Source organism: Haemorhous mexicanus, chromosome 18, assembly GCF_027477595.1.
Source record: "Haemorhous mexicanus isolate bHaeMex1 chromosome 18, bHaeMex1.pri, whole genome shotgun sequence".
NCBI classification, from domain to species: Eukaryota; Metazoa; Chordata; class Aves; order Passeriformes; family Fringillidae; genus Haemorhous; species Haemorhous mexicanus.
The window spans coordinates 6,935,359-6,949,796 of record NC_082358.1 but is presented as its reverse complement, the minus strand read 5'-3'; the positions used below and the strand labels follow the sequence as shown (position 1 = coordinate 6,949,796).

The following is a 14,438-nucleotide window of genomic DNA, read 5'->3' as shown; positions in this document are numbered from 1 at the left end:
TGAATGCGATTTCCTAAAAGCGCGTGGGTGGAACACGCTGTCAGTGTTTCAGGGTGACACGCAGCGCAATGGCCCGGCCCTTTCTTTGGGAAGGCACGAGATGCGCAGGAGCTGTGATTCCAAAGATGAGGAACTGCGTTGCACCTGCTGAACCCCTGAGCCCTCAGCTCCGCGGGGTGCCCGCTCCGCTCCTCACGGGGCGGGGCAGGGCCGCACCTGGCGGGGTGGGGCGGTGGGCGGGGGTCCCGTCCCGCCCCCGGGGCCGCCGCGGAAGAGGCGGCCGGTACCGGCAGCCGCAGCGGAGCGGTGCTGCTGCGGCGAGCGCTCGGTGTGAGTGCGGGGCCGGCTCCCAGCGCCCAGCTCCGGCTGCCGGGGCCGTTTCTCCGGGGCGGGCGGGCTCGGGCAGGGTGAGCAGCGCTCCTCCGCAGCCCCGGTCCGTGTCCGGTGCTGTGCGCCGCCCGGGGCTCCCCGGCGGGGCTGTGCCGCCTCTGCCCGGCCGCTCCCCGCATCGTCGCTCCGGCCGCCTCCTCCCAGTTTGAGTTCCCTTCCCTCCGTGCCCCGCTGGCTCTGAAGGGGCGCTGGGGCTGCTCTGTTACCCTGTGTTTGTTTTTGTGGGGGGGCTCAGGGCGGTGCGAGGAGCGGGGCTGTGTCACGGAGCCGGTGTACGGCTCCGCCGTGGGGACCTGCTGTTGGCCGGGGGATTGCTCGATGCGCCTCTTATATATATGTGCATTAATTTTGGGTATCTATAGGTGTCTAAACAAGTGTCTCAGGACTTTTGAGCTTTAAGGTAAGAGCCCCAAGGACGGATTTATACGCTTTTGGGGCAGGACCTGCATTTCTGTGTTTCTAGCCCGGGGGTCTCAAGCACTGACTGTTGTCTTCACACAGAACTTTATACTCAACTGAAACCAGGCAGAGACTGAGCATCAATTTGCTTGCTCTGGGAACAGTAGTCAACAAGCTGAGAAACTGGGAAGGGGTGGCTAAAACCCTGTGTCTGCCTTGTTAAAATGGAGTTGTTTGCCGGGAGCACATGGGCTGCAGTTCTGCTCCCTCGCCATCAGTACAAACCCCCACTCCTTGGGTCTGCTCTGGCTGGAGGGAGCCATTAAGGAGTTAAAATGGAAGTCTCTGGTGGAGAAGGGCTGTTTACCTTCTGAGAAATTAAACTACATTTTATTTCTCTTGGGGTTTGTGTGTTTTAAGGAGCAAATCTCTGTGTGTGTAGTGTGTCCCTCTGCATCCTTCCAGGTTGTGCAAGGGCTGTGAGATGCAGATCATTCCAGCTCAACTTCTGCACCAAAATTGTTATGTCCTGGAAAGTTTTGATATTGCAGCTTCCTTGGTGCATTCCTGATCCTAGTGCTGCTGGTGGGAAGGGAAGGGCATTGCTTTGACTTGTGCTGCTGCAGTGGGGCCAGCCCCAGTGTGGGTCTGTGATTGCACAGGCAATCTGAAACCTGCACCCTGCAGCCTCGGGTCTGTCTCCTCCTGCAGCTGAGCTCTGTGGGTGACCATGAATGCCAGTGGCCCTGGCTATCCCTTAGCCTCTCTCTATGTGGGAGACCTGCACCCAGATGTGACCGAAGCCATGCTCTATGAGAAGTTCTCCCCTGCTGGGCCCATCATGTCCATCCGAGTGTGCCGGGACGTGGCCACGCGCCGCTCGCTGGGCTACGCCTACATCAACTTCCAGCAGCCTGTGGATGGTAGGTTCCTCATACCAGCTCTGAGGAACTGCCTCACAACAGGGACTTGGGTGGGCCTTGGGAGAGGGGGGAGCAGTTGTCTAAATGGCTGCATTGCTGTTGGGACTTGGTTCTCACTAACCCCATCCTGCTTCCGTCTCTTCTTAGGGTCTGGGAAAGCATGCAGGTGCTGGGCTCTGGTGAGGGGTTGAAGGTAGCTTGCAAGAGTTGCCTCCCTCCTTCTTCTCCATCTAAGAAGGGCACCAAAACCCCTTCTGCCCTTCCCCTGGGGTACCCAGCTGCCCACTGGCTCAGTGTAAAGTGAGGCCACTCCCCTGGCAGGCATTGCCATGACACAGTACTGTAATTGGAAGGTGTTCCACACTGAAGTGGGGCTGTAATGATGGGAAGGTGTTGATTTAGTTGCCCTAGAGACCAAAATCCTTACTGGCTAAATTAGCTGGGCATGTGCCAGACTGGAGCTTGTTGTGAAATTGTTGATCCTTGGGAGTCCAGTGTGCTTTGGAGAGAAAAAAAATCATTAGTCAAAGAGTGGTGTGGCTGGAGGGGTGGGGGGCAGAGCTGCCTCCCACCCCTGCCCCCGATTCCTGTGCCCATCTCAGCTGCTGCAGAATGTGAGGCAGATCTGTGTCTATTCCTCCCCTCTCCTCCCCCTCCTTTGCCAGCTGAGCGAGCCCTGGACACCATGAACTTTGAGGTGATCAAAGGCCGACCCATCCGCATCATGTGGTCCCAGCGGGACCCCGGGCTCAGGAAATCAGGGGTTGGAAACGTCTTCATCAAGAACCTGGATGACTCCATTGATAACAAAGCCCTGTATGACACATTCTCTGCCTTTGGAAACATCCTGTCATGCAAGGTAGGTGTGCCCAGAGCCCTGCAGGAGAGGACTTGCTGCAGAGCTTGCTCTTGGAAGCTGCTTCAGCCAGCTGGAATTCCCTTTCTCATTTCACTTCCCACAATATCTCCTTTCAATTTCCAGCTGCTTTGAAGCCAAAAGGCTTTGCTATGTTTCTCCTCAGAATGGGGGCTTTCCCCCCAGTCCCTGCACAGGGATGTTATGTGTCATCCTGTCCCAGCTCAGTGCACCAGTGGCATGTGGGTCTTGGGGAGCTCTAAGTTCCTGGATATCATATAAAGCAGCATGGATCTGGTCCTGGGATTGCCCGCCTTCCTGACCTGCTGCCAACATCCCAAAAGAGCTCAGCTGCAGTGGGAGCAGGATGTCACGGAGGGAAAATTCCCCTGGAAAATGGGGCTGGGTTTTCCTGTGATGTACTCATGTACAAACACAGAGAAAAACAGTGTCTGTCTCTTTCCTTTGCCCCTCATGCTGTGTTTGTAGGTGGTTTGTGATGAAAATGGATCCCGTGGCTATGGCTTTGTCCACTTTGAGACGCATGAGGCAGCAACTCGGGCCATTGAGACCATGAATGGGATGTTGCTCAATGACAGGAAGGTGTAAGTGCCAGAGAGGAGTCTGGGCTCTGCTCCTCCCTTGCCTTGGTCCACTATTGGCAGTAAAAGCATGCCCTGCTCAGGCATCCCCTTCCTGCTGCTCTGTGTTCTTCCCTTTTCCATCCCTGCTGGGCATGGCAGCTCTGCTGCTCTCTGGGACAGTGAGTCACTTGTGGTGGGTGCTGGGGGAAGTGTGATAGTGGTTTGGAGCTGCTCCCAGATGGTGGGGAAGGAGTCCAGCCCCAGGCTGGGTTTGATTGCTGAGGAGGTGTAATGAGTGCCCACAAAGTGGAGCTGGTCCTTGATCTTGGCTGTTGCCATCAGATAATCTGGGCAGGAAGAGGTTTTGTTGTTCCTCTCTCTGTTTGCATTGCATCACCTCACTCTACATCCCACAGAGGCAAGGGCTGCCCAGAGTGTTGGAGAACACTTTGGAGGAAGAGAGCTGGCACTTGGTGATATCCTTTGGGGTCTTTTGTGGTGGTGGCCTCCTTTGAAGTCTTTTGATGGCTCCTGGGGTGACAAATCCCTACTTTTGTTAGTGACAGCGGAGAGTTTGGGTATAGGTACACCAGAGTGGGATGTGCTGAAGGTGCTGTATGTGAAACTCGTGGTGAGTCTGTGGGTGAGCAAAGCATGGCCTGAGGTGATGGGATCTCTCTTGGCCTGTCCTGAGACAGGTGTGCCTGAGTCCATCTTTCCTCTGCAGGGGACATGAGGGGTTTGAGGCCTCTTCCTTCCTTCCCACAGGTTTGTTGGACACTTCAAATCCCGCAAAGAGCGAGAGGCAGAGGTTGGGGCTAGGGCAATAGAGTTCACCAATGTCTACATCAAAAACTTTGGGGATGACATGGATGATGACAGACTGAGGGAAATATTCGCCAAGTTTGGTGAGTGCAGTTGTTGAAATATCCTCATGTCTGATAAACTGGAGTTGGGGCAGCCTAAAAGGAAGTGGGGGGAGTGCTTGGCTGAAATAGCAAGCCCCTTTTCTTGTTGAGATGTGACTTGTTTAAACATCCCCATATAAAAGGACTGCAGTCACTTCATTTGTCAGGATGTTACATGTGCTTTCCTGCTGTGACAGGGGATAACTTGTACTTGATGCTGTCTTGAAAAAAAGTACGTTTTTTCTTTCTTTGATAGTTTTTTTTAAATTGTCTTGTTACCAGCATGCTGTGGGGTTACAGGAACCCTGGGACTAAGAATTGTTGAGGCTGAATGTAAGCAAGACAGGCTTTTCAGTTTAGTCCACTGCTGGAGGATGCCTCTTGTGATGGGTTTTACTGTTGTGCCAATCCATGGGCCATACTTGGTCAGTAATCTGTGGTTATCCTTCATATGAACCCAATCTGTGCTCATATATAAAGGAGATGAGATTTTGTAGCCAAAGGAACTCACTGCACTGGCTGGGGAGGCTGAAGAGTCCAGGGCAGTGAGAGCAGCAGCCCAGGTTGGAGGGATCACCCTCACCAAACCTCACAGCCTCCTGTCCCTGCCTCTTGGGGATCCCCTTGTCTGTCCTCATGCTGGGCTCTTCTAGCTGCCCTGGCTGTCCAGTGTCCTTGCTGGGCTGCTCTCTCATGGTGGCTGATGTCTCATGGTGGTTCCCAGCACAGTGTTGCATGCTGGCAGCACCCCCTCACTGGGCACCCCTCAGACTGTGCTTTCCTTCCCTGCTGCAGGAAACACCTTGAGTGTCAAGGTCATGATGGACAACAGTGGCCGCTCCAAGGGCTTTGGATTTGTCAACTTTGAGAAGCACGAGGAAGCCCAGAAGGCAAGAGGCTCCTCACTGCCCATCTCTCTCCTGAGACTGTCACCTGGTGATGTCCCCACCTCTCCTTAGGAGGAACCTCACCAGCTTTGTGCCTGTCTGGGAGCTGGCGCTGGGTACCTGGATGGGCAGGACCTGGCAGGGGGAGCAGGTCTCTGCTTGTGCTGGGGCTGCCCAGGGGTGGTGGGTGAGGAGCAGAGCTGTGGCCGTGGGCTCCCTGCTGTCTGAGAGCCCTTCCCTCCCCGGCAGGCGGTGGCTGACATGAACGGGAAGGAGATCAACGGGCGGGTGCTGTACGTGGGCCGCGCCCAGAAGCGGCTGGAGCGCCAGAGCGAGCTCAAGAGGAAATTTGAGCAGATGAAGCAAGAGAGGGTGAACAGGTACCAGGTAAGGGAGAGCAGGGGGCTCCATCCTGCAGGTCTGCAAAAGGGACGCTCTCAGCTGGGGACAGCACAGAGCTCTCCAGAGCAGATCAGCATGGTGGGCACCTCCTGCAGTTGGGGGTCAGTCACTGCCTGGGAATGTCCTGGGAAGCAATATCAGGAAAGGGGAGAGAGATTTAAACCCAGGATGATGTTGGGGGGTGAACACATGGGTCTGCTAATATCTGGAAATGAGACAGCTTCATGAGGTTCAGCAGGTTCCCAGTGATGGTGTGGGTGCCCTCTTCACTTGGGGTGTTTGTGGAGTTTATGCACAATCCTGGCCCCTCTCCATGTCACTGCTTCTGCAGGGGATGTCCCACCCTCCAGCTGAGCTGCTGGTGAAATGTGCATCCAGTGTGACAAACTGCTGTAAACTTTGGGATCCCAGGCTACTTTTTTTTCACCTGTGTGCAGGGGGTCAACCTGTATGTGAAGAACTTGGATGATGGAATAGACGACGAGAGGCTGAGGAAGGAGTTCTCCCCCTATGGCACCATCACCAGTGCCAAGGTGAGGGACTGGAGCTCCTGGGGTCAGTAAACCAGTGCACTCAGCCCTTGGGGATGGATAGGGATTATCATCCTGTTGAATTACACTTCCCTGCTGATGGCTTGTATCTCAAGCCAGGTGTAAGGGACATGCTGCTTCACCTCACACTCTCCTGAGCAGCAAATATTTGGTAGCTTTGTTGAGTTACCCCAGCCCTGGTGAGGTGCCAGGTATGGGACCTTAAAGCTGCAACATTCTGAGTATTGCCCAGCTGCTCTGTGACACTGGTACAAATGAAAATGACCCACAAGCCACCTCTCTTGGGACAGTGGGGTGACAGGCTGGTGTTTGGCCTTTTGGAACACCATGGACGTGTCGCTCTTTTCACTGGCACGTGTGTCAGGATTCTCTGGAAGGCAACATGTAAGGGATGGTCTGGCTTTAAGGCCAGCTACCTGTAACCTGCCAGGAACAGATGCTGCCTGGCCCTTGTCAGGGCACAGAGTCCCACTGATCCCCATCCCTTGCTGGCTCCTGCAGCATTCAGCGCCAGAGCATTTCTGGCCCATGGGCCCTGTGAGACTGAGGCACAGGTTCCCCCTGGACAATCACGGGCTCCCGATCTCAGGCTGGTCCAGACTCTGCCATCTTCATTTCCCAAACCCTACTGCCTGAGCAAATCCTGCCCTTCCCCAGAGAAACCTTTTTGTGGGAGAGGTGCAGTCCCACCCTGGGTGGGGGGGCTGAAATGGGGTGCCTGTGGCTGGATCACACACACACACCCCACACTGTGTTCTGTGGATGCTGCAGCGATCTGTGCACTGAGCTGTCTTGTTCTAATCCTGTTTCAGGTGATGACAGAGGGTGGCTGCAGCAAAGGGTTTGGGTTTGTATGTTTTTCCTCCCCCGAGGAGGCCACCAAGGCTGTGACAGAAATGAACGGGCGCATTGTCAGCACCAAGCCTCTCTACGTCGCGCTCGCGCAGAGGAAAGAGGAGCGGAAAGCGATCCTCACCAACCAGTACATGCAGAGGTTGGCCACCATGAGGGCCTTGCCTGGCCCTCTCCTGGGCTCTTTCCAGACCCCCCCAGGGTACTTCCTACCCCCCATGCCTCAGGTGAGTCCTGCTGCCCAGTGGCAGCCTTGCACAGGGACCCAAATCTGCCCTGGAGCAGGGTGGCGGTCGGGCTGAGGAGCAGAGCTTGGGTTGTGCAGATCCGGGCACACCCTGTGGAGCCAGTGGGATCTGCCTGGGTGGGGTGCAGTTGCTCCAGGAGATGGGCTGGGGATTTCATAGTTACTGCTATGGAAGGAAGGCAGGAGGAGTTTGGGAGGGAAGCATGGAGAGCAAGGGAGAAGGGTTACAGAAGCTCCTGAGGAGCCATGAAGTAGAGCTGCTGGAGGACATGCTGACAGCAGGGCTGGAGGTCGGTGTTTAAAATGCTCTGGCACCCTGCAGAGCATGGTTTTGGCTTGTCTTCTGTGTGCAGCAGCCACCAAGAGGCTCTGGGTTAGTTCTGGCTCAGCTCAGCTCCCCAGTCATGTTGGATGTGTTCTCCTTCCCCAGCCACAAACCAGAGCTGCCTTCTACGGCCCCAGCCCTGTTGTTCCAGTCCGCCCTGCCACTCGCTGGAGTGCGCAGCCCTCCAGGCCTCCCTGTGAGTCTGCCTGTCTCTCCCTGGGGGCTCTTGGCACTAGCTGGGCTCAGTCAGGGACTGAAGGTCTTTAAAAGCAGCAGGCAGTGTGTAACCATGGGGGTTTATCTTGGTAAAGTGTGCAGGGCTTCGGTGCAGGGTCATGGTGATGGGCACTGGGAGGTGAGATGTTGGCAGTGACACCAGAGGTGACATGCTCCTGAACTGTCCCCAGCCACAGCCACTCTGCCCACATCTCCTTTCACACCTCTGCTACCCAGCAGCTTCATTGTGTGTGTTCCCTCTCTCTCTCTCTCTGCAGCAGTGTATCCTGAAGCCACCCCCATCCTGAGGGCTGCCGTGCCGCCCCGGCGCCTGCTGTCCAACATCAGCACCACGAGACAGGCCTCCACCCAGGTGCCCCGTGTGCCCCCCCAGGCCCACAGAGTGGGTGAGTGGGACAAGGACCCCCATGGTATCACCATGGGACATCACCGTGGGGGCAAGGGTGCTCACTGTGAGCTCAGGTCTCCAATCAGGATGGATTGGTTTGTGGGATTGCTCGTGGAGGAGTCTGATGGTGCGATGGACTTGGAGCAATGTCTGTAGGAACTAAGTATGTAACTTTTTGGGGAAGGTTGGGATCTTTCAGGTAATGGGACAGGTTTCTGATGTGCACATTGGTCTTGTTGGTAGCTAGGCCTTGAGTATGATCTTTAAAGCGGATGGTGATGCAGCCACGGCACCTGGGCTTAGTGCTTGGACAAAGGCAGAGGGTAGGAAAGGATCTTTGGGGAGCAGGAAGGGGATCTTACAGGCTCTGGCTGAATTGCTGCCAGTGCCAAGCCTCATGTTAGAGGGGTTTGGAGCTGAGAACCAGACCTTGCTGGCATCCCCAGTGCCTGGCTGTGCTGAGGCTGGCCCTGGGTCTTGGGGTATCCCCTCCACTTATGACCATCAGGGGCAGTGAGTGCCTTCAGCCTCCCATCTTCATGGGATTTTGCCCAAAGCTATCTTTGTCAGTGCTGAAGTGAGCAGTGGGACCAGGAGGGATGTCTGTGGCTTGTCCCTTCTCCTTTTGTTTTTGTCCTCTCATTTCTCTGCCCTCACCTCCCTTCAGGATGAGCTGGCAGACAAGGGTCTCACAGCCCACCCTGCCCACTGCTGTTCCCCTTCTCTGGCTGCTGATGCAGATGGGTTTCTGGAGGAGAGCTGACGAGGTGTGGGTGCCTTTGCCAGCTCTCCTGCCCCCTGCACAACATCAGACCACCCACCCAAAGGGCAGCAGTGCCTGCCTGTCCTGGGGAAGCTGTCTTTCACCTGGGGGCTGCTTTGAGCCCATGTAGGGCTTTTCAGGCCCTCCAAACAAGCACACTGTCCTTGTGGCTTCAGCCTCCTTGACACAGGAATGCACTTAAGGACTCCTCCTCACAAATGTTCTTGTCCCCACTGCAGCCAACATCGGGACACAGACAGTCAGCACCCGGGTGCCCTCATCTGCCCTGCCACGGGGTGCCCAGCAGTACAAGTACTCCTCATCTGCCAGGAACATGCAGCCCATGGGGCACATGCCACCTATGGTGGCCCCACAGGTAAGTGCTCTGCAGCCACCAAAATGTGACATTCCTGGTCCTGCTCTGGGATAATGTGCCTGCTGACCCCATGCTCTGGGAGTGGGGCTGTGGATCCAGTAGCCACACAGCTCTAATGCTTGACTCCAGCTTTTCTGCAAGCTGGTGTTTGAATACAAGCAGACAATGCATCTTGGAAGGCTGGAATGCCCCGTTGTGGTTGGTATTGAGCACCATTCCTGCGAGTCAGGTAACTCACATCCCTTCCAGCCTTTGATTGCTGTTCTTCCCTGTTTTTCCCCCAGGTGGGAGAACCTGCTGTGCATGTCCAGGGGCAGGAGCCACTGACAGCATCCCTGCTTGCAGCAGCCCCCCCTCAGGAGCAGAAGCAAATGATTGGTGGGTGCCAGGCTGCTCTGCTGGAGCAGGTCCAGCTGCAGGGCCCTGGGGGTGTATGGGCTTGCATGCACCAGGGCAAAATTAACTGCTGGGAGAAGCTGTAAGGCTTTGTGGGATTGCTCTGACATTATGCTGCTTAAAAAAATAATCAATTCAGTCTGTGTTGGAACTGGATGGGAGCAATAAAGCCACTCCCTGTCTGCGTGAGCTGCCTGACAGTGAGAAGTGTCTGGTGAAGCTTTGCAGAGAGGCAGAGCTCCATCCAGCCTGCCTGTGCTGCCAGGCCATGCCAGGGCATTTGCAATTCCCCTGAGCTCTGAACCATCCTGCACTGCTGCTCCTGGGCACTGATGAACAGCTTGGTGGCCATAGGGGTTAGGGTCAGCTGTGCCACACAGCCCTTGGGTTTCAGGTGTTCTGTGGTGGAGCAGGCAGTGCCCTGGTGTGGGCCAGCATTGCTCACAGACCAAAGCCCAGCAGCTCACAGACCAGCTCTTTGTTCCCAGGAGGAAACCACTCCTGCAGAAACTGTGCACGGGTGGGCAGATGTGCCCAGCTGCACTGCCCACTGTAGGTGCCCACTGTAGGTGCCTGCTGCTGACTTCACCCAGCAGCTTCCTGTGGCTGAGACGTGCTGGAGCAGCTTTGCCTGTGAGCAGTGGTTTTCCCACCACCATCACCACCCTTGTATCCCAGTGCAGCTGAGCGGGCAGGAGGGCTTGCAGTGGGATTGAAAATGCCTTGCATAGTGCTCATGTCCTGGCTGCTGTTTGGAGCAGGTGAACGCCTCTACCCTCTGATCCACGTGATGCATCCCTCACTGGCTGGCAAGATCACTGGGATGCTGCTGGAGATTGACAACTCCGAGCTGCTGCTGCTCCTGGAGTCCCCAGACTCCCTGCGCTCCAAGGTAGGCCAGACTCAGTGCCCAGACAAATCCCTTTCCAAAGGGCTGATTTCCTGCTGCTGCCAGGGAAGGGGAGCACAACCCAGGACACTGATCACTGTAGGAAGAGCAAGTAGCTGCTGGTTTTATTTTCAAGTGGAAAAGGAGCCCTGGGTTGATGTCACCACACCCAGTGCCTGTAAGTCTGCCTGCCTTCAGCAAAAGGAGAAGCTGGAAGCAGCTCCCTGAAAGCACAGGCCAAGCTTGAGGCTGGTTTGGAGGTGGCTGGGCAGCAGGAGGGGAAAAGCAGGGTGCTATCTCTACATGGAAGCATCCAGGAAGATGCTCTTTGCTCAGAATAAAAACCAGACAAACTGCTGCCTCTCTGCAGTATTTCTGCAGTTTCCTTCTTAATTCTGGTGAATATTTAGCTTTGGTTCCCATCAAAGTAGTTGGAGTGAATTGACTGCATCTTTTTGTTGCTCCTTGGAGACAGGAGCTGCTTTCACCCTTCCGGTGCTGGCTTTTTTGAGGAGCCTGGGCTCTGCTGGGTGGTGTCAGGTAGCTTCACCTGTGAAATCTGACTTCTGTCTAGCAAGTTCTGACTTGAAAATAAAGGAGAGATGCCCCAGAATTTCCCTTGGTAAGAGACAGAAAAGGTCTTTGGGCTGATCAGTCTCCTGCAGAAGGAGCAGGCTTGGATTTTGTAATTTTTCCAGTCCTTTACCTTTTGAGAGCAGCTCTGTGTGGAGGCAGCATTGGGAGCTGAAATGTTGAGTTCCTGGTGCAGTTTTACACCGGAGCAGCTCCACTCCTCCCCCTTGTGCTCTGTTGTCAGATCGAGGAAGCAGTGACTGTTCTCCAGGCACACCAGAGCACCGAGATACCCCACAAGGGCCCTGCTGGGGCCTTCCTGCCCTGACTCCAGGTGGGTGCTGGGAGCCCTGCTGGGCTCAGAGCCTCTGCGTTCTTACCTGCAGTTGGGGATTGGGTTTCTCATCCAGGCCAAGCAAGGCTTAATGAGCAATATCAGTGTCTTTGACTGTAATGTTCCATTTCTTAAATTGCATCCTCTATTTCCTGGGCTTAGTTGTACCACAGAGACCTGTGTGGGCTCTTTCTGTGTTGATGAGGGCAATGACTCTGCTGCCAGAAAGGAATATAGGAAAGATCCTTGCTTTTCTATAGGTCTAGTGGAGACCAGTGCCATCTTTCCTGGAATTCCCAGTGGTTTTTTTGCAGAACCTTGACAGTAGATACCCTATAAAACATCCTTTGTGCTTGACCAGGGAGCTGGCCCGGCTGCTGAGGCTGGGATAGGCACACTAACAAAGCAATTCAGACTGCATGTACCCCTTTGATATTTCAAATATCTTCTTGATTTATGATATCAAAGTAACTGTGTTAATCCAAGTTCAGGGGAATTTCATGTTTTCTGGATGAAACTCTTCCTTTAGCAGTTGAAAATTACATGTGTGGGTTCTCTGTTTCTTGCAGACTATGGGACTGAGAGCAAGCCCTGAGAATGTTGCTGTTGAAGAACAGGAGCAGGAACTCCACCGTGCTGGAATCATGCCCATACAGTGACCCTGGCTTGTCTTCACATGCCCCATCCTATTGTTTGTGTGTATTGTAACCCCTGTAGAATTGCCTCCTCCTGCACCTGTAAAAACCCTCACATTAAATCTCTTCTCACCACTGAAAGCACCTTGTGAAATGTAGTGTGGAACCCAGCCTGGGGCAGCTGCCCAGAAAATGATGAGTGCTGATGAATCATCATTTTAGTGCATTTATTGGGTTCTGTAGTTTTATTTGTTCTTGTAGCTGACACTAATAAAGAGCTGATACTTCCACCCCCCACAAAGGGTTAATTCCCTTGGCAGGGAGACAGCCAAGACTTTGCTCCTCACAGGTGCAAGGGTGGACTCAGGCTGCAGTAATTAGTGGTGGAAGTTCGTGGTGCTGGTGGGCTGTCAGTCTGGAGAGCTGACAGAAGGGACACACAGCATTGCATTAACAAATTGCCAACCAACAGGCTCCTCTAATCCTTTCTGATTCCCTAGGAGGATGGATTTAAGCAAAACAGGATAGGCTGCTGCTGTTCTCCTCCAGTAATGAACCTTGTAGACCTGCAGCAATGACCTCACGTGTCTCCTGCTGCTCACCCCAGGGGCTGTCCATGTGTCTGTGGTGCACAAGATCAACTTTTTGAGGTGTTGTGGAGCAGCTGTAAATCAAAAGCTGTGTTTCCCATGTGTGTCCCTGAGCAGAGGTTCCCAGGAGTCACTGGAGAGCCTGCAAGCATTCATGACTGTGTTGTGTCCTAAGAGGACTCTTCCTGCTTGCAGGGAGAGCTGGGACCTGTTACTGCTGTCTTGTGCTCCCTGTGTTGCTGTCATCACCCTGGCCTTAATGCTCTGCTCTTCCTAGTTAGGAAAGGAATCTCAGTCCTAGAGACTCCTCAGTGCTTGAGGCTGGTGATGCCCTGACCTCACTTGACTGCTTCCTGGAGCTGGCAGGAGCACACTTCCACCAGCACCACCCACCTGCTTTCTGTGCAGCTTCTGCTGGTTTTGCTGCCTCAATCTTCCTTCTGTGCTGTATCATACTCTCGCTTCAGCTCCCTGCTGAGTCACCCCTCCTACCTCTTGTTTTCTTTCCAGCATTTTAATAGAACCACTTACACATTTGCTCCTGCATGGTGTCTGCTCTGCTCCACTGGGATTCTTCACTGGGGCTTTTCATCATTCCTTTTTCTCACCTTCATTTCACCAGTTCTTCCTCTGATGTCCTTAAATATTTATTTTCCTCTTAGTGGATGCCTCAGCCTGAACTGTTCCCTGTTTAGATATCATCTCCTCAGTGAGATTCTTATAAAGGACTTTAATTCATTTAATATACAGGACCCTGATTTGTTATTTCTCTCTAAGTGTCACAGGCTGGAAGCTTTTCTGCTTGGTCTCTAGAGGAAAAACATGTATTTGCAGGAGTGTAATACACAAAAGGAGAGCTGGAATGCAGCTGTACAGATGAACTTCATTCTGCTGTTGTTTGGCTTGGCTGCAGCCCTTTTTCAGGTGTAACAGGGCACTGCAGGTGTGCCTGTGACACCACCTACAGTGCCACAGGGCTGTGCTGGGTGAGCCCTCTTGAAAACCAGAGGGAATGCCAAGTGGGGCCAGGAACACAGGGATGGCAGAATAGCCTCTGAAAGGATGTGAACAAGGACAAGAGGTTTTAAAATGATGATCAGAAAAGGTGAAGCTGGCCCTTGGATCCCTGATGATACAGAAATGATTCAGAGCAGCTCCCTGGCTGCAGTCTGAGGCTTTAGGGTGCTGAGGCAGCAATGCACACAGCTCTGGAGCAGCTGCTGTGTCTGAGTGGGGCAGATGAAGGTGTGTCCCTGTGACAACCCCTCTCTGTTGCCCTGTGGCCAGCACTGCCTTTGCCCACCTGGGAAGTGTCCAGCACAGACAGCAGCCCCTCAGCAGGAGCAGGAGTGCCCCTGAGCTTGCAGGAGGGTCTCACTGCTGTGCATGGCCTTTGTCCACCTGCTGCTGTTGCTGGGGAAATCTCTGGTACCAGGCACAAACAAAACTGCTGTTCTGAGGGGAAGGAGATGATGACTGCTGCTCCTTAGGGGTGCAGCAATGAGCTGCTGATGAACAGTGCAGGTGTTCAACACTCAGGTACCAGCAGGGCTGCCAAAAGGAGAGCTCTGAATTGAGTGAAGCCAGTCCTGCTTCTGGACTCTGACTCCTAGTGCTTCTCTGCTTACCTGTGTACTGCTGTGTGCTTTCCCACCCAGGAATCCATCACACCTGCCCTAAGAGCCTGGGCAAGGGCTGGCTCTGGGATCAATGGAGCTGCCAAGCTTAGAAGCAGGAATGCAGTGAATGGAGCAATTTGTGCCCCTCAGGGAGGACTTGTTCCAAGCCTGGCTCATTACAGCTGATGGAGTACAGCCCTGGGAACTACAAAAAGCTGTTTAATGTCAGGCTAAGCTAAGAGGTCTTTGTCTTCAAAGGTATTAGAGGGATTGCTCTCTATTCAATTGCTCTCAAAATTCAATTCAGTGGGGTA

General features: G+C 54.1%; 1 protein-coding gene across 2 annotated transcripts; it reads left to right on the top strand.

Moving 5' to 3' along the window:
* The first annotated feature begins 472 nt into the window (after positions 1-472).
* PABPC1L (poly(A) binding protein cytoplasmic 1 like) lies at positions 473-12,056 on the top strand. 2 transcript variants are annotated; one of them, XM_059862851.1, is made up of 15 exons: positions 473-1,712; positions 2,378-2,571; positions 3,058-3,173; positions 3,921-4,060; positions 4,856-4,950; positions 5,197-5,334; positions 5,787-5,882; positions 6,713-6,979; positions 7,430-7,520; positions 7,819-7,947; positions 8,952-9,088; positions 9,373-9,466; positions 10,246-10,376; positions 11,191-11,280; positions 11,850-12,056. In XM_059862851.1, exons 1-14 carry the CDS (start codon positions 1,520-1,522, stop codon positions 11,272-11,274), a joined length of 1,905 nt encoding a protein of 634 aa, XP_059718834.1. In that variant the 5' UTR covers positions 473-1,519; the 3' UTR covers positions 11,275-11,280; positions 11,850-12,056. The 2 variants fall into 2 exon arrangements, with proteins under 2 accessions (XP_059718834.1, XP_059718833.1); XM_059862850.1 differs by lacking the exons at positions 5,197-5,334; positions 5,787-5,882; positions 6,713-6,979; ... (5 more) ...; positions 11,191-11,280; positions 11,850-12,056 and having other exon boundaries at positions 473-790; positions 1,501-1,712; positions 4,856-5,105.
* The last annotated feature ends 2,382 nt before the right edge of the window (positions 12,057-14,438 follow it).

Coding starts and splice junctions, on each gene's coding strand:
- PABPC1L (XM_059862851.1), top strand. CDS start 1,520: ATGAATGCCAGTGGCCCTGGCTATCCCTTAGCCTCTCTCTATGTGGGA. Junction 5,883..6,712: donor GCACCATCACCAGTGCCAAG/GTGAGGGACTGG, acceptor ATCCTGTTTCAG/GTGATGACAGAGGGTGGCTG. Junction 9,089..9,372: donor CACCTATGGTGGCCCCACAG/GTAAGTGCTCTG, acceptor TTTTTCCCCCAG/GTGGGAGAACCTGCTGTGCA.